The following is an 18,890-nucleotide window of genomic DNA, read 5'->3' on the forward strand; positions in this document are numbered from 1 at the left end:
TTTTCATCACCCTTAATTGCATTTTTTGTGCATCTCTAACTGGGGAGTGCCTAGAGTATTCAAATCCACAGAATATATATGGCTCAAGCTCCTGGAGCTATAATTTTATACAGTGGTAAGTAATTTAAACCATTGTTTTCTTATCAAGACAAATAGATGTATTATAAAATTGAATGCAAAACTCAAAAAATATTTTTATAATAAAAAATAAATTTGACACTTAAAGGGAGTCATAAAGATGCTGTCCCTAAACTTTCTAGAATTCTGGGAAACCATTCCCCTGGGAAACATGGAAGAGTCTTTAAAGGGAATCTGGGAAACAGAATTAGTAACCCAAAGCAGGAGAGGCAAGCTGTGTCATTTACTTCATAATTGGGGCTTGCCTGACTTCTTTCCCATGCAAAAGTGCTCAGAACCTCTTGCTGTACTCCAAGTCAAAACGGAAACTCTGTGCCTAGCCCCAGTGAGAGAAGAGGTTTTGAAACTGTTAGAGATATATTTTGTTTTGTTTTGTTTTACCTGTTAAAAGGTACTAATGCCATGTAGACAAGACTGAGGAAAAGAAAAAGTTTGAAGGTATTGCTTCCTTGTGAGCTACACCAGCCAGTTGTTTCAATAGCTAGAACTTGTTGCTATAATTTGGATCAGACACCTATACTCATTTCTTTTTTAAATTTTTAAATTTATTTTATTATACTTTAAGTTCTGGGATACATGTGCAGAATGTGCAGGTTACATACATACACAAGTGCCATGGTGGTTTGCTGCACCCATCAACCCATCATCTACATTAGGTATTTCTTCTAATGCTATCCCTCCTCATGCCCCCCACCCATGGACAGGCCCCAGTGTGTGATGTTCCCCTGCCTGTGTCCATGTGTTCTCACTGTTCAACTCCCACTTGCAAGTGAGAACATGTGGTGTTTGGTTTTCTGTTCCTGTGTTAGTTTGCTGAGAATGATGGTTTCCAGCTTCATCCATGTCCCTACAAAGGACATGAACTCATCCTTTTTTTATGGCTGCATAGTATTCCATGGTGTATATGTGCCACATTTTCTTTATCCAGTCTATCATTGATGGGCATTTGGGTTGGTTCCAAGCCTTTGCTATTGTGAATAGTGCTGCAATAAACACATGTGTGGATGTGTCTTTATAGTAGCATGATTTATAATCCTTTGGGTATATACCCAGTAATGGGATTGCTGGGTCAAATGGTATTTCCAGTTCTAAATCCTTGAGGAATTACCACACTGTCTTCCACAATGGTTGAACTAATTTACACTCCCACCAACAGTGTAAAAGCATTCCTATTTCTCCACACCCTCTCCAGCATCTGTTGTTTCCTGATTTTTAAATGATTACCATTCTAACTGGCATGAGATGGTATCCCATTGTGGTTTTGATTTGCATTTCTCTAATGACCAGTGATGATAAGCTTTTTTTCATATGTTTGTTGGCTGCATAAATGTCTTCTTTTGAAAAGTGTCTGTTCATATCCTTTGCCCACTTTTTGATAGGGTTGTTTTTTTCTTGTAAATTTAAGCTCCTTGTAGATTCTGGATATTAGCTCTTTGTCAGATGGACAGATTGCAAAAATTTTCTCCCATTCTGTAGGTTGCCTGTTCACTCTGCTGGTAGTTTCTTTTGCTGTGCAGAAGCTCTTTAGTTTAATTAGATCCCATTTGTCAATTTTGGCTTTTGTTGCCATTGCTTTTGGTGTTTTAGTCATGAAGTCTTTGCCCATGCCTATGTCCTGAATGGTACTGCCTAGGTTTTCTTCCAGGGTTTTTATGGTTTTAGGTCTTAACATTTAAGTCTTTAATCCATCTTGAGTTAATTTTTGTATAAGGTGTAAGAAAGGGGTCCAATTTCAGTTTTCCGCATATGGCTAGCCAGTTTTCCCAACACCATTTATTAAATAGGGAATCCTTTCCCCATGCTTGTTTTTGTCAAGTTTGTCAAAGATCAGATGGTTGTAGATGTGTGGTGTTATTTCTGAGGCCTCTGTTCTGTTCCACAGGTCTATATATCTGTTTTGGTACCAGTACCATGCTGTTTTAGTTACTGTAGCCTTGTAGTATAGTTTGAAGTCAGATAGTGTGATGAGTCCAGCTTTGTTCTTTTTGCTTAGGATTGTCTTGGCTATGCGGGCCCTTTTTTGGTCCCATATGAAATTTAAAGTAGTTTTTTCTAAATCTGTGAAGAAAGTCAGTGGTAGCTTGATGGAGATAGCATTGAATCTAGAAATTACTTTGGGCAGTATGACCATTTTCACGATATTGATTCTTCCTATCCGTGAGCATGGAATGTTTTTCCATTTGTTTGTGTCCTCTCTGATTTCCTTGAGCAGTGGTTTGTAGTTCTCCTTGAAGAGGTCCTTCACATCCCTTGTAAGTTGGATTCATAGATATTTTCTTCTCTTTGGATCAATTGTGAATGGGAGTTTGCTCATGATTTGGCTCTCTATTTTTGGTGTATAGGAATGCTTGTGATTTTTGCACATTGATTTTGTATCCTGAGACTTTGCTGAAGTTGCTTATTAGCTTAAGGAGACTTTGGGCTGATACGAACGGTTTTTCTAAATATACAATAATGTCACCTGCAAACAGAGACAATTTGACTTCCTCTCTTCCTATTTGAATACGCTTTATTTCTTTCTCTTGCCTGACTGCCCTGGCCAGAACTTCCAATACTATGTTGAATAGGAGTGGTTAGAGAGGGCATCCTTTTCTTGTGCTGGTTTTCAAAGGGAATGCTTCCAGTTTTTGCCTATTCAGTATGATATTGGCTGTGGGTTTGTCATAAATAGCTCTTATTATTTTGATATGATCCATCAATACCTCATTTGAGAGTTTTTAGCTCGAAGGGCTGTTGAATTTTCTTGAAGGCCTTTTCTGCATCTATTGAGATAATCAAGTGGTTTTTGTAATTGGTTCTGTTTATGTGATGGACTCTGTTTATTGATTTGTGTATGTTGAACCAGCCTTGCATCCCAGGGATGAAGCTGACTTGATCATGGTGGATAAACTTTTTAATGTGCTGTTGGATTCAGTTTGCCAGTATTTTATTGAGGATTTTTGCATTGATGTTCATCAGGGATGTTGGCCTGAAATTTGTGTGTGTGTGTGTGTTTCTGCCAGGTTTTGGTAGCAGGATGATGCTGGCATCATAAAATCAGTTAGGGAGGATTCCCTCTTTTTCTATTGTTTGGAATAGTTTCAGAAGGAATGGTACCAGCTCCTCTTTGTACCTCTGGTAGAATTCGGCTGTGAATCCGTCTGGTCCTAGACTGTTATTGGTCTATTCAGGGATTCAAGTTCTTCCTGGTTTAGTCTTGGGAGGGTGTATGTGTCCAGGAATTTATCCATTTCTTCTAGATTTTCTAGTTAATTTGCATAGAGGTGTTTACAGTATTCTCTGATGGTAGTTTGTATTGCTTTTTTGCTTTTTTTTTTTGAGATAGAGTCTCATTCTCGCTCTGTTGCCCAGGCTGGAGTGCAGTGGTGTGATCTTGGCTCACTGCAATCTCTGCCTCCCAGATTCAAGTGATTCTCCTGCCTCAACCTCCCAAGTAGCTGGGACTACAGGCATGTGCCACCATGTCCGGCTAATTTTTTAAATTTTTAATAGAGAGGGGGTTTCACCATGTTGGCCAATATGGTCTTGATCTCTTGACCTTGTGATTTGCCTGCCTCGGCCTCCCAAAGTGCTCGGATTACAGGCGTGAGCCACCATGCCCAGCCGGTAGTTTGTATTTCTGTGGGAGCAGTGGTGATATCCCCTTTCTCATTTTTTATTGTGTTTATTTGATTTTTCTTTTCTTCTTTATTAGTCTGGCTAATGGTCTATCTGCTTTGTTAATCTTTTCAGAAAACCAGCTCCTGATTCACTGATTTTTTTGAAGGGTTTTTCTTGTCTCTATCTCCTTCAGTTCTGCTCTGATCTTAGTTATTTCTTGTCTTCTGCTAGCTTTTCGATTTGTTTGCTCTTCCTTTTCTAGTTATTTTAATTGTGATGTTAGGGTGTCGATTTTAGATTTTCCCACTTTCTCCTGTGGGCATGTAGTGCTATAAATTTCCCTCTAAACAGTTTTAGCTGTGTCCAAGAGATTCTGGTCGTTGTGTCTTTGTTCTCATTGGTTTCAAATAACTTATTTATTTCTGCCTTAATATTGTTATTTACCCAGTAGTCATTCAGGAGCAGGTTTTTCAGTTTCCATGTAGTTATGCAGTTTCGAGTGAGTTTCTTAATCGTGAGTTCTAATTTGATTGCACTGTGGTCTGACAGACTGTTTGTTATGATTTCCATTCTTTTGCATTTGCTAAGTGTTTTACTTCCAATTATGAGGTCAATTTTAGAATAAGAGTGATGTGGTGCTGAGAAGAATGTATATTCTGTTGATTTGGGGTGAAGAGTTCTGTAGATGTCTATTAGGTTTGCTTGGTCCAGAGCTGAGTTCAAGTCCTGAATATGCTTGTTAATTTTCTGTGTCATTGACCTGTCTCATATTGACAGTGGGGTGTTAAAGACTCCCACTATTATTGTGTGGGAGTCTAAGTCTCTTTGTAGGTCTCTAAGGACTTGCTTTATGAATCTGGGTGCTCCTGTATTAGGTGCATATATATTTAGGATAGTTAGCTCTTCTTGCTGCATTGATCTCTTTATCATTATGTAATGCCCTTGTCTTTTTTGATCTTTGTTGGTTTAAAGTCTGTTTTATCAGAGACTAGAATTGCAACCCCCCTGCTTTTTTTTTTTTTTTCCTTTTCATCTGCTTGGTAAATCTTCCTCCATCCCTTTATTTTGAGCCTATGTGTGTCTTTGTACACGAGATGAGTTTCCCGAATACAGCACACTGATGGGTTTTGACTCTTTACCTAATTTGCCAGTCTGTGTCTTTCAATTGGGGCATTTAGCCCTCTTACATTTAAGGTTAATATTGTTATGTGTGGGCCAGGTGTGGTGGCTTATGCCTGCAATCCCAGCACTTTGGGAAGCTGAGGCAGGCGGATCACCTGAGGTCAGGAGTTCGAGACCAGCCTGGCCAACATGGTGAAACCTCGTCTCTGCTAAAAATACAAAAATTAGCTGGGCATGGTGTCAGGCACCTGTAATCCCAGCTACTCAGGAGGCTGAAGCAGGAGAATTGCTTGAACCCAGGAAGTGGAGGTTGCAGTGAACCGAGATCGTGCCATTGCACTCCAGCCTGGGGGACAAGAGCAAGACTTTGTCTCAAAAAAAAAAATATTGTTATGTGTGAATTTGATCCTGTCATTATGATGCTAGCTGGTTATTTTGCCCATTAGTTGATGCAGTTTCTTCACAGTATCGATGCTTTTTACATTTTGGTTTGTTTTTGCCATGGCTGGTGCCGGGTTTTCCTTTCCACATTTAGTGCTTCCTCAGGAGCTCTTGTAAGGCAGGCCTGGTGGTGACAAAATCTCTCAGCATTTGCTTGTCTGTAAAGGATTTCATTTATCCTTTGCTTATGAAGCTTAGTTTGGCTGGATGTGAAATTCTGGTTTGAAAATTATTTTCTTTAAGAATGTTGAATATTGGCTCCCACTATCTTCTGGCTTGTAGGGTGTCTGCAGAGAGATCCGCTATTAGTCTGATGGGGTTCCCTTTGTGGGTAACCCGACCTTTCTCTCTGGCTGCCCTTAACATTTTTTCCTTCATTTCAACCTTGGTGAATCTGATGATTACGTGTCTTGGGGTTGCTCTTCTTGAGGAGTATCTTTGTGGTGTTCTCTGTATTTCCTGAATTTGACTGTTGGCCTGTCTTGCTAGGTCGTGGAAATTCTCCTGGATACTGTCCTAAAGAGTGTTTTCCAACTTGGTTCCATTCTCCCCGTTACTTTCAGGTACACCAGTCAAACATAGGTTTGGTCTTTTCACATAGTCCCATATTTCCTGGAGGCTTTGTTCATTCCTTTTCATTCTTTTTTTCTCCTCTAATCTCGTCCTTATGCTATATTTCATTAGGTTGATCTTCAATCTCTGACACCCTTTCTTCTGCTTGATTGATTTTGCTATTTATACTTGTATATGCTTCATGAAATTCTTGTGCTGTGTTTTTCGGCTCCATCAAGTCATTTATGTTTTTCTCTAAACTGGTTATTCTAGTTAGCAATTCCTCTAACCTTTTTTCAAGGTTCTTAGCTTCCTTGCATTGGGTTAGAATATGTTCCTTTAGCTCGGAGGAGTTTGTTATTACCCACCTTCTGAAGCTTACTTCTGTCCATTCGTCAAACTCACTCTCCATCCAGTTTTGTTCTCTTGCTGGCGAGGAGTTGTGATCCTTTGAAGGAGAAGAGGTGTTCTGGCTTCTGGAATTTTCAGCTTTTTGCACTGGTTTTTCCTCATCTTCATGGATTTATCTACCTTTGGTCTTTGCTGTTGGTGACCTTCAGATGCGGTTTTTGTGTGGACGTCCTTTCTGTTGATGTTGATGCTATTCCTTTCTGTTTGTTAGTTTTCCTTCTAACAGTCAGGCCCCTCTGCTACAGGTGTGCTGGAGTTTGCTGACATCCACTCCAGATGCTGTTTTCCTGGGTATCACCAGCGAAGGCTGCAGAACAGCAATGATTGCCACCTGTTCCTTCCTCCAGAAGCTTTGTCTCAGAGGGGCACCCGCCAGATGCCAGCCAGAGATCTCCTGTATGAGGTGTCTCCCAGTCAGGAGTTTCGGGGGTCAGGGACCCACTTGAGAAGGCAGTCTGACCCTTAGCAGAACTCAAATGCTGTGCTAGGAGATCTGGTGCTCTCTTCAGAGCTGGCAGACAGGAATGTTTAAGTTTGCTGAAGCTGCGCCCACAGCTGCCCCTTCCCCCAGGTTCTCCGTCCCAGGGAGATGGGACTTTTATCTATAAGCCCCTGATTGTGGCTGCTGCCTTTCTTTCAGAGATGCCCTGCCCAGAGAGGAGGAATCTAGAGAAGCAGTCTGGCTACAGCAGCTTTGCTGAGCTGCGGTGGGATCCACCCAGTTGGACCTTCCAGGTGGCTTTGTTTACACTGTGAGGGGAAAACTGCCTACTCAAGCCTCAGTAATGGCAGACGCCCCCTCCCCCCACCAAGCTCAAGCGTCCCAGGTTGACTTCAGACTGCTGTGCTGGCAGTGAGAATTTCAAGCCAATGGAGCTTAGCTTTCTGGGCTCTGTGGGGGTGGGATCTGCTGAGCTAGACCACTTGGCTCCCTGCCTTTAGCCCCCTTTTCAGGGGAGTGAACGGCTCTGTCTCACTGGCGTTCCAGGCACCACTGGGGTATGAAAAAAAACTCCTGCAACTAGCTCAGTGTCTGCCCAAATAGCTGCCCAGTTTTGTGCTTCAAACCCAAGGGAATCTTGTGGTGTAGGCACCCAGGGGAATCTCCTAGTCCGCGGGTTGTGAAGACCATGAGAAAAGCATAGTGTCTAGGCCAGAATGCACTGTTCCTCACAGCACAGTCCCTCACAGCTTCCCTTGGCAAAGGGAGGGAGTTCCCCGACCCCTTGCGCTTCCTGGGTGAGGTGATGTCCCACCCTGGTTCAGCTTGCCCTCTGTGGGCTGCGTCCATTGTCTAACCAGTCCCAATGAGGTGAGCCGGGTTCCTCAGTTGGAAATGTAGAAATCACCCACCTTCTGTGTTGATCTCACTGGGAGCTGCAGACCAGAGCTGTTCCTATTCGGCCATCTTGCCAGCCCTTTACCCCCAAATGTACTCTTCATTTCTTTGGAGACAGAATCTTGCTTTGTCACCCAGGCTGGAGTGCAGAGGTGCGATCTTGGCTTACTGCAACCTCTGCCTCCCAGGTTCAAGCAATTCTCATGCCTCAGTCTCCCAAGTAGCTGGGATTACAGGTGCATTTCACCACATCTAATTTTTTGTATTTTTAGTAGAGAAAGGGTTTCACCATGTTGGCCAGGCTGGCCTCGAGCTCCTGGCCTCAAGTGATCTGCCCGCCTTGGCCTCCCAAAGTGCTGGGATTAAAGATGTGGAGTCACCATACCTAGCCTACTCTTCATTTCTTATCCTTGCAGCTCCCACACATGTGCAAACAAGTCCCAGGGTGCCAAGGGCACTCTATGGGACACTTTGGATATTAAAAGGTCCCCAGTGAAACAGTGACATCTACTGGGCACTGTGCAAACTTCTAGTTGGCAGTAGTTCACAGTTTGAACACTGTGTTCTTTTTGCCGTATCTTTGCAAAGCTAGGTGTTCAGTGGTTGCTGTGATGAAAAAGCAGGAACCACATACATATTCATGTGAACAGGAAATGAGGGTAGCAGTGTCCTTTTTGATTCTGACGTTTGAGGATCTATGCAGTTCCCATCAGGCATACGCATTCCATGATTAAATAATTGTGGTTACTTAAGAACATAATAAAATATTTTTATTCCAATTTATGTGCATATTTTTATAAACAACTACAAAGTTGTTAATCATAAATATTATTAAAGTGTTTGGACCTAACTACTTAATAAATGGAACTGTGAGGTATTTCTTTTGGCTCAGGAGTGTCAAGGGATGGAGAAAGTTTGGAAACCTTTGTTTTGTCAAAATGGAAATGGATTTTCTTTTAGGTTATTAAAGTAATATGTGTTCATTACAAAACAATTAGCCAATAAAAATTTGAGGAGAAAATCCTCCATAATCCCATCACTTATAAATTAATGTTAAAATTTTCATGCATAGTCTTACATATAATTTAAAAAATCATCTGTGTCTATGTTTTAAGGCTTTTTCTTTTTACTTTCTTGTCAATGAATTTGTGAAATTTCTTTGACAAATTGTAACCTTCTTTTGGCAGAATTGAGAGCAAAAAATTCCTTTCATCCACTTCAAAATCCCTCAAAGAAATAAGTAAATGCAGTTGTAGAAGCTGAATAGGTCACTGACCAAAGGTGACTTACCGCAAAGAACTCTAAAGGAATAGGCGCCGGCAATTTCTCTTTAAATCTCTCATTAAACTCCTTGCCACCCAACAGCAAACCAAAAACCATCAGCCCGACGCCTAGGGAACACACGTTGAGGTTTTTAACATTCTGCAACACAGCAACTGTACTCTGTAACACAGTGAATGCTGGATGTTTACATCAAGAAATCGCCCCTGAGAGAGACAGAGACACTCTAGTGCACTAATTCACACCAGCCATTCCGTTATTGGATATTTCTAGCTGAAAGTTCTCAGGATGAAATGTCTCTTTGTAGCTTCTACCAATTAGGAGGCATTTTTACCCAGTCTACAACTTTATAGTTGTTACTCTTTTTTTTTATAGCTGTAATTTATTTATTTATTTATTTATTTTTGAGACACAGTCTTGCTCTGTTGCCCAGGCTGGAGTGCAGTGGCATGATCTTGGTTCACTGCAACCTCTCCCTCCCAGGTTCAAGCAATTCTCCTGCCTCAGCCTCCTGAGTAGCTGGGATTACAGGTGCCTGCCGCCATGCCCAGCTAATTTTTGTATTTTTAGTAGACACGGGGTTTCACCATGTTGGTCAGGCTGGTCTCAAACTCCTGACCTCAAGTCATCTGCCTGCCTCGGCCTCCCAAAGTTCTGGGATTATAGGTGTGAGCCACTGCGCCCAGCCTTATAGTTATTCTTATTAAACAATTATTCTTATCATATGCTGATATCTCAATGTAATATTATAAAATCCAGAAAAGGAACCCTGAAGCTGAGTCCTGAGCATTTGGAAAGAATTAAGGGTTGATAGCAAAGTACTCCAAAGGTAAATACATTGAAAAGCTTTTAGGAGCTGAAAGAGAGAGAAATTATTGTTAGCAGGACTTTGAAGTCAAGAGTGCTGATGTTTGGGAAAGGAACCTAGGAGAACTAGAGAAGAAATCCACTTAATTATATCCTAGTGTTACCAACTGGGCACCTCAAATATGGTCAGTTCTCATTTGAAACCCAATAAAGTAGACTTCCCACTCAGCCCAGGCCATGCACCCTTTCCTATCAATGCCTAGAGTACTCAGTATGTTTTATTTCCTTTGTGACAAGGCATTTCGACAAGTCTCAGAGTAAGAAGTACGATAATAGCTATTATGGGAAACTAAGAATTTTGTTATTTAGAGAATATTCCTAAAGTCTGATTCCATTTTAATCAGTCAGGGACTCAACTTAAATGTCAAAGTGCCTTTCCTAGACCCCTAAGCTAAAGAACTCCCTATTTCACTTTCAGAGCAGCTGGTACTTCTTCTTCACAGCACTCAACACAAATTGTAATTGATTACACATGTATGCGATTAATGGTTTACTACCTTCCCACTGGACTGAAAGCTCCAGAGGGCAAGGCCTGGATCTTTTCAGCTCACAGCTGCATCTTGGCACCTAGCAGTGTCTGGCACATAAATACCTACAAAGGCTACAGGCCTCTTTTTCCAAGGATAGCTTTAACAGCATCTCAGAGGTTTTGATATGTAGTACTTCTGCTGTCAATTAATTCTAATTATTTCCTAATTCCCTCTTTATTCGTGGGTCATTTAGAAATGTTTTTTGGTTTCTAAATATATGGGAGTTTTAAAGCTATGTTTAGTTTTTGATTTTTTTATTATATTGCACTGTGTGAAAAAACATTGAATTTTTCGAATTTGTGATTAGTTTCACACGATCGATTTCAACATGATCAGTTATTACCATTGTTCCTTAAGTGTTTGCAAATAATTTATATTTTCTCTGTGTTTGGTAAGGGGTCTACATAACTAAAAGATTCATGTTAGTTAAATGTTTTATAGCCTTACTTGTTTTTTTTTGCCAGTTTGAACTAGCAGGTTTTTTGTTTTTTGTTTTTTTGAGACGGAGTCTTGCTCTGTCGCCCAGGCTGGAGTGCAGTGATGGGATCTCGGGTCACTACAAACTCCGCCTCCCAGGTTCACACCATTCTCCTGCCTCAGCCTCCTGAGTAGCTGGGACCACAGGTGCCCGCCACCACGCCTGGCTATTTTTTTTTGTATTTTTAGTAGAGACGGGGTTTCACTTGTTAGCCAGGATAGTTTCCATCTCCTGACCTCGTGATCCGCCCATCTCGCCCTCTCAAAGTGCTGGGATTACAGGTGTAAGCCACTGTGCCCAGCCTTAATTAGCAGCTTTTGAGAGAGATACGTTCTCCCTTCATGCCTTTAAATTATTTGTTAGTTTCCAAAAAGACCATGATTTGGTTGTAAGAAAAAGGTGTCTCTTTACCTAATCAGAGTGATGGTGCAGTCACCAAATAAAGACCTAGCAAAAAATTCCTTGTGAAGTACGCAGTATCACATATTAATAATATTTTAAGGTTTAGTCCTCTTTGTAACACTTTTTTCAGAAAACCTTAGAATAAATGAATTTTTCCCTTTTTATGGAAATTACTGGAGAAAAAGAAAAATGAGTCTTGAAAGTAAAAAGAGATACAGAAGAGAAGGTGGTGGGGGGAATAAAGAGAAAAGTACCGAATGTCAGGTAGTTGCTTACTTACATACACCACTGAAAAGATTCCACTGTACCGCTTTGTTTTAACTCCAAACAGATATTTTAACATGGAGGTGAAGACATGCACAGCTGCTGCAGTGGTAAACCCACGGACCAGAGGCTCTGTGAGATATATGGCCACAAATCCAAACCTACAGACACCTAGGCAAAACTATTTTTTTTTAATGACAAAGAAACAAATGAATCACATGATAGGTCAGGAAGTTATGACCCACAGCAAATATACAAGTTATTTCTTGACCATTTTCTTTTTTTTTTGAGATGGAGTCTTGCTCTGTCACCCAGGCAGTGGCACAGTCTCAGCTCACTGCAACCTCTGCCTCCCGGGTTCAAGCGATTCTCCTGCCTCAGCCTCCTGAGTAGCTGGGACTACAGGTGCATGCCACCATGTCTGGCTAATTTTTATATTTTTAGTAGACACGGGGTTTCACTATGTTGCCCAGGGTGGTCTTGAACTCCTGACCTTGTGATCCGCCTGCCTCAGCCTCCCAAAGTGCTGGGATTAAAGGTGTGAACCACTGTGCCCAGCCTCTGGACCATTTTCTAACACTGCCAACTTGTACCTCAAGCGGGTAAGTAGCTAGCAAATCAACCACTGGTTATACAGAAAACAATGGAAGGTCTGGAGTGGCTTGGTGCCCCACAGTGCATTAACCACACTAATGCTTTCCCTGTCTCTCATTGAGCTGGGGGCATGCTTCATCATGTAGACTAAAGTGCATGATCATGATCACTGGCTGTTTCTTCTAAGCAGAGAGGAATGTCCTCTCCCAGCACTAACCAATCCTGCCGTGTCAAACTTGTCTTGCTTTTGGGATCTTTAAAGCACCCACCTGAAGCTTGCTTGCTGGTCACTCATAGTTGTGAATACGGCATGCGGTTGGTATGCAGTTACTCCCAGAGCTCTGGGGTTTTTCTGGCTGACCCCGTCCACCGTGTAGTAAGACCAGCCAAGAGCACTCAGTAGATACTTGTTAGGTTAACAAATGAGACAGTCCATTTCCCCATCTTTGAGCCTTACCTGAATGATTCCTGAAAGTAAGGTCACAGACATGGCGACTTTCACTCTCAAGGCATCTCTGGCCTCTGTGCCATTGGTTGCATTTACTCCTCCTGGAATGACTATATCATCTGGTACTAATCGAACAGCCACACCACCAATCATCAGGCTAATAACAGCAAAAGGACCTGAAATAATGAAGCATGAAGATCCCTGTTCAGGGTTCAAGGACACTATCTAATTCAGAGAATCTGATATGGTTTTTGCCAGTACACCAAGAGACAAAGGTGAGGTCAAGAAATCATGCGTGAAGGAAGGCTACGCTCCCTTCTTTAGTGTCCTGCCCCTGGTGTATAAGCAACCATATGTGTGCGTGTGTGCGCATGCAACTGTGTGTGTGTGTGCACATGCAGACTGTATTTTCCAAAAATAGACATAGCAATATCTTTCATCCACATACTCCTCTTGACATTTCTCCATCAAGAGGTGGAATCTAATTTCTCTCTCCTTGAATCTGGGTTGGCTTTGACTTGTTAGTAATCAAAAGAATGCAGCAGAAGTGACGTTGTGTGACTTCCCAGGCTAGGTAATAAAAGGGCTGCAGCTTCCGTCTTCTGCTGAAGCCCTAAGTCACCATGTGTAAGAAAGCTCCAACTAGGCCAAGTGGAGAATTCCTGGGACTGCATGGAGAAAGGAAGGCAGGGAAGAGGGAAGGGAGGGAGGAAAAAGGGAGAGAGGAAGAATTACCCAGACCAGCCCTTCCCAAGCCCTGAACTGCAGGCACTATGGAAGATATAAACATGATTGTTGTTGTAAAGCTGCTACATTTTGGGGGTATTTGTTACCAAACAGTAGATATCTGGAAAGTATGTGTGTGTTAGGTGGTAGCCTTATGCAGCACCAGAACTATTATGAAATCCATATGCCTCTGATAAACTGAAAATATGTACAATTCAGAGCCCAAAATATGACAAAAATGAAATACATGCATAGCGATTAGGAACTTGAAGTACTACCATTAGTATAAAAATAAAAACCAGATGTTGGCAAATTACATTATGAAATCAAGCATTTATCTCATTTCACAGATTTCAACAATTGCCCTTTTACACAAGAAAATTGTCTTTTTTATTATCGCAAGATTATAAGAAAATTGTAAGTTCTAGAAATCTAGGGAGGAGTGTAGTGTTTTTTTGTTTTGTTTTGTTTTTGTTTTTTTGAGACAGAGTCTCGTTCTGTTGCCCAGGTTGGAGTGCAGTGGTGTGATCTCAGCTCACTGTAATCTCTGCCTCCCGGGTTGAAGCGATTCTCCTGCCTCAGCCTCCCGAGTAGCTGGGATTACAGGCACCCATCACCAAGCCTGGCTAATTTTTGTATTTTTACAAAGAGATGGGGTTTCACCATGTTGGTCTGGCTGGTCTCAAACTACTGACCTCAGACGATCTGCCCACCTCGGCCTCCCAGAATGCTGGGATTACAGGGATGAGCCACCACACCTAGCTGAGTGTAGGTTTTTAAAACACCTATTGTGTATGCAGTAACAAAAGTTGTTATTAAGACAATTTTTAATAACGACCATGCCATTTCTTTGGCACATTGCGAGGTTGGAAATACACAAGGAAAGGTAATAGAATATCAAGTATAAGCTTTTACCTATGGATATGTGTCTGGAGGTTCCAAGAAAACAATACATGATAACAGGATAAAATGAAGAGTACAGGCCAAATATCGGAGGCACAGCTGCCAGCATTGCAAAGGCTAAGCCTGTGGGATTAAAAACCAAACAGAAATGGGGGATCATTAGAACACAGAGGGGTTACATGTGTTTTTCTCTTCGTTCTTTATTTCTGATGAACGAGTGAAGCCCATCTTAATTTAAGCTGCAACCTGCCCTACCCCAATCCTGCACATCATCTTACCTTGGTGCTGATACAGTCCAAGCTGAGACACTTTGCATTGTCATCTCCTTTTTGCCAGTGGGTGATTTTTTTTTTCTGCTTTGTTTCACAAATTAGATAAAAGCAGAAAAATGTCTTATCTTAGTGGGTGTCATTGTAATTTGGTGTTGATGCACAAATGCAAGCTCTTTCTCCAATGGGGTGGTTTTGTGGGTTCTCTAGAGACCCCTTTGCAATAAGGGACTCCCAGTTACTATGCCCTAACCTATGTAATGCTCCCTCCTCCTGACTCTTAGATATCCCTCGTCCAACTCTTATCAGAAGGTACAGCCTTCCACGTTCTTTCAGCTGGCGTATGCTCATCCTGTAGGCAGTCTTCTTGGGCAGGTACCTATCAAATGAGCCAAGTCTCGTTACCTTCCAGTTACTCAATGGGAAAGCCTGGCATTTTACTCCCAAGAAACTTTGGAAGTGAAGGTCATACCCTCTAGGGGACTCTTTCCCTCACTCTGCTGTCCTAGGCAGTTCACATCATCCTTTAGACTTTTTTTTTTTTAAATAGACTTTTTAGAGCAGTTCAGGTTCATAGCAAATTGAGCAAAAGATACAGAGGTTTTCCATATATTCCCTGCCCTTATGTATGCACAGCCTCCCCCACTATCAACATCCCCCACCAGAGTGGCACATCTGTTACAAGTGATGAACCTACATTGACCTATCATTATCACCCAAAGTCCATAGTTTACATTAGGTTTACTCTTGGTGTGGTACAGTCTATGCAAATGTACAATGACAGGTAGCCATCAGGATAGTATGATATAAAGTAGTTTCACCGCTCAGAAATTCTCTGTGCTCTATTCATACTTCCCTCCCCCCATCTCCTGGACACTAATGATATTTTTACTGTCTTTGAAGTTTTGCCCCCCCCCCCCTTTTTTTTTTTTTTTAAAGACAGGGTCTTGCTCTGTCACCCAGGCTGGAGTACAGGGACATGTTCATGGCTCATTGCAGCCACAACCTCCCAGGCTCAAGCAATCCTCCCACCTCAGCCTCCCTAGTAGTTGGGACTACAGGTGTGTACCATCACATCTGGCTAATTTTTGTAGAGACAGAGTTTCCCCATGTTTCCCAGGCTGGTCTTGAACTAGGCTCAAGCAATTTGCCCACCTCAGCCTCCCAAAGTGCTGGGATTACAGGCATGAGTCACTGTGCCTGGCCAGTTTGGTCTTTTTTAGAATGTCATTCAGTTGGGATCATACAGTAGTAAGCTACACCAGGCTGACTTCTTTCACTAAGTAATAAGCATTTAAGTTTCCTTCATGTCTTTTCATGGCTTGATAGCTCATTCCTTTTTAATATTGAATATTTCATTGTTTGGATGTACCACAGTCTATCCATTCATCTACTGAAGGCCATCTTGATTGCTTCCAAGGTTTGGCAATTATGAATAAAGCTGCTATAAACATCCATGTGCAGGTTCTCTTGAAAGTTTTTTAAAAACTAGTTTTCAGAGCAGCTGTACTTTTTCATGCAAGAATTAGGCAGCAGTCTTCACAAACTCCAGAGGGTGCTGTTCAGCACTGAGTAGCTTTCTTGTAGTCCTTTCTTACTTGACTACAGGTGGAGGGGAAATGGATAGGGTTTTAACCTCTCCCTGGAAAATTCTCATTCCAAATCAGTCTCCTCGTTCTCTCATATATTCCGTTAAAGTGACACACTCAAGAGAGCCTGGGTCATTCCTTCATAGCTTGGGATAGATTGACTGGCATCCCTCTTCAGAATGTGTAGGCAATAAGCTCTTTTTATTCTCAGCTTTGGGGGCTCAGCCAAATTTCTGGGACAATTAGAAAACTCATTTAATGCACTGTTATGCTGTGGAGAAAACAGCTTTAGCAAAACAAGAGTTGGGAAAGCAGCCTAACTTCATGTATAATAACATGGTCTCTCGAATGTTGTTAAAAAATTTATTTCTAGCAAAGAAATGTATGCATACGATTTAAAAAGCCAAGCAGCAAAGGCTCTCTGGAAAAGCCAGCTCTTTTCTGCTCACCCCTCTTCCTCCAGGTTTTGCTCCTCAGAGCCAATCACTTCCAACTTGTTTAGCTGTTTTTCTCTATTTACCTCCATTTTCCTAAATCAGCATTCTCAAAGGACAGCGCTCCCCCACCCCCACGTCTGGCAGGAGACATTTGTGGATGTCTGGAGACATTTTTGATTAACATGATGGGGATAGGGGGTGGGAGTATTACTGGCATCTAGTGGGTGAAGGCCAGGGGTTTGTTCTAAATATGTTTGTATCATGGTTTCTCAATTTATCAATTTTAGATGCAAACTTAATTTTCCATTATGTTTACCTTTTCAGCTTTTCATTATGTGACTTTTTTTCTTTCTAGTCTGAGATCCTCTATTTATCCCTGATATTCTATATTTTACTATGGTGTACCTTGTTTTATTTTTCATTTATTGTGCTGGGTATTTAATGATTCCTCTCAGTCTGAAAACACATGTATTTCAATCCTGGGGATTACTCTTTGATCATTTCTTCCTTCTGTTTACTCTCTTCTTTCTTTCTGGAAGTCCTATTAGATGTATGATGGGACATCAGGCTTGATCCTCCGGTGTTCTTATGTTTTCTCTCTTACTTTTTCTTCTACTTCCAGGAGATTCCCTCTACTTTATCTTCCAACCCTGACTAAATATTTATTCTAGTTATCATATTTTAAATTTCTATGAGCTCTTTATTGTTCTCTGAATGCTCTTTTCAAAATAGCATCCTGTTTTTGTTTATAGGTTCAATGTGTTTTTGTATCTCTTTTAGGATACTATAGTTTTAAAGTTTTTTATTTTGCCCTGTTATTTCTGTTCCTTATGAATTCTTTTTTGTGTGATTTCGTCTCTTTCTTGAAGCTTCATGTGTATTGGCTCTTTGTTTACTGATGGGCCTTATTGTGGGACAACTGGGTTGCCAGCCAGCATCTTCACTGGGGGACCCCCACTTGTCACTATAGGTGTTTTATAGGTCACCATCTGCTTTGGGCTATAAGTTTTTTTGCAGGCACTTTGAAGTAAAGTAGAGAAGGGAACAGCCTTTGTTGGCTCACAGTTCAGCGTGCAGACTTTTAGTTAACCTTCTTGACATCTGTTGGTATTTTTATCCTACCATCCACTGCATCATATAAGTGTGGGAGCCTGAGTGTATTGATGCTACTGATTGCAAAGACTTTGAACCAGTTCCCTTGCTTTTAGCCTTCTGCCTGGCTTCCAGCTTTGACAATACTTGGAGCCTCCAATTTCCCAGTGTTATGTAGTGTACGTACCTACATTTCAGCTTCCTCTACTCTAATAATTCAGCTGCCCCTTGTCCATCTGCTTGCTATATATAGATTTTTCCTGTTCCACTGTGTTTCCTCTCTCATTTTCTTCCTCTTTGCTAGTTTATACCATTTCCCCCTCTTTTATTGTCATTTTAGAGGGATTTTTAAGACAATTAGAGATAAGAGCATACTTTCACTCTGACATGCTTAACACAAAATCTTTTTGGTAATTTAAATTATTTACCAATCACAAGAAATGTATTTACTTTCTCTTAGATCTCTATCTTTGTTATATTTTGTTTTTCATATTTATCTATCTTCATTAATAATGAGCAGAAAAATAACTTTCCAATGCAAATTTGATTGTGGGATGATCTGTGCCTCTCAGCAGTGTTCCACCTACTGAATTATTCCCTGATTTGAAATAATTTCTTCCTAGGCTGGGCACAGTGGCTCACCCCTGTAATCCCAGCACTTTGGGAGGCCGAGGCGGGTGGATCACGAGGTCAAGAGATCGAGACCATCCTGGCCAACATGGTGAAACCCTGTCTCTATTGAAAATACAAAAATTAGCCGGGCGTGGTGGCACACACCTGTAGTCCCAGCTACTCGGGAGGCTGAGGCAGGAGAATTGCTTGAATCCGGGAGGCGGAGGTTGCAGTGAGCCGAGATCATGCCACTGCACCCCAGCCTGCCAATAGAGCAAGACTCTGTCTTAAAAACAAAAACAAAAACAAAAAAAAGAAAGAATCTCTTGTTTCTGTAATAATATACACTCCTAGTTTCCTTTCCAGATATTTTTCTATCTCTTCTGCTGGTTCCTCCTTCTGTATTTGGTCTTTAATGTTGGACACAGCTTGATCTTAGCTCCCTTCTTTTTTCACTGCACATTCTCTCCCTAGGCGCCGTGGTCTATTGCCATGGTTTAAATGCTTTCTATAGGTCTGATTCCACAGTTGATATCTCTAGCCCCTACCTCTCTTTTGAGCTCACCATATATTAAATACAAACATGAAATATCTACTTGTCTATCTCACAAGCATCTCAAATTTAACATAATCAAACTTACTCGTCAATCCTATTCCTGTCATCTTTTTTATTATTTTTATTTTTTGAGATGGAGTTTTGCTCTTGTCACCTAGGCTGGAGTGCAATGGCACGATCTCAGCTCACTGCAACCTCTGTCTCCCAGGTTCAAGCGATTCTCCTGCCTCAGCCTCCCA

The 18,890-nt window shown here is 41.4% G+C and overlaps 1 protein-coding gene across 2 annotated transcripts in view; it reads right to left on the reverse strand.

The window, feature by feature from the left end:
• The window catches only part of SLC26A5 (solute carrier family 26 member 5), a 47,036-nt gene that overhangs the window by 24,516 nt on the left and 3,630 nt on the right, over positions 1–18,890 (reverse strand). For both annotated transcript variants that reach the window (XM_054494993.1, XM_054494992.1), the window contains exons 3-6: positions 14,109–14,219; positions 12,477–12,643; positions 11,442–11,606; positions 8,894–9,046 (exon numbers count right to left, since the gene is read on the reverse strand). In XM_054494993.1, the coding sequence (XP_054350968.1) occupies positions 8,894–9,046; positions 11,442–11,606; positions 12,477–12,643; positions 14,109–14,219 (596 nt within the window). The remainder of the gene's footprint in view (positions 1–8,893; positions 9,047–11,441; positions 11,607–12,476; positions 12,644–14,108; positions 14,220–18,890) is intronic.

Source organism: Pongo pygmaeus, chromosome 6 (assembly GCF_028885625.2).
Source record: "Pongo pygmaeus isolate AG05252 chromosome 6, NHGRI_mPonPyg2-v2.0_pri, whole genome shotgun sequence".
NCBI lineage: Eukaryota > Metazoa > Chordata > Mammalia > Primates > Hominidae > Pongo > Pongo pygmaeus.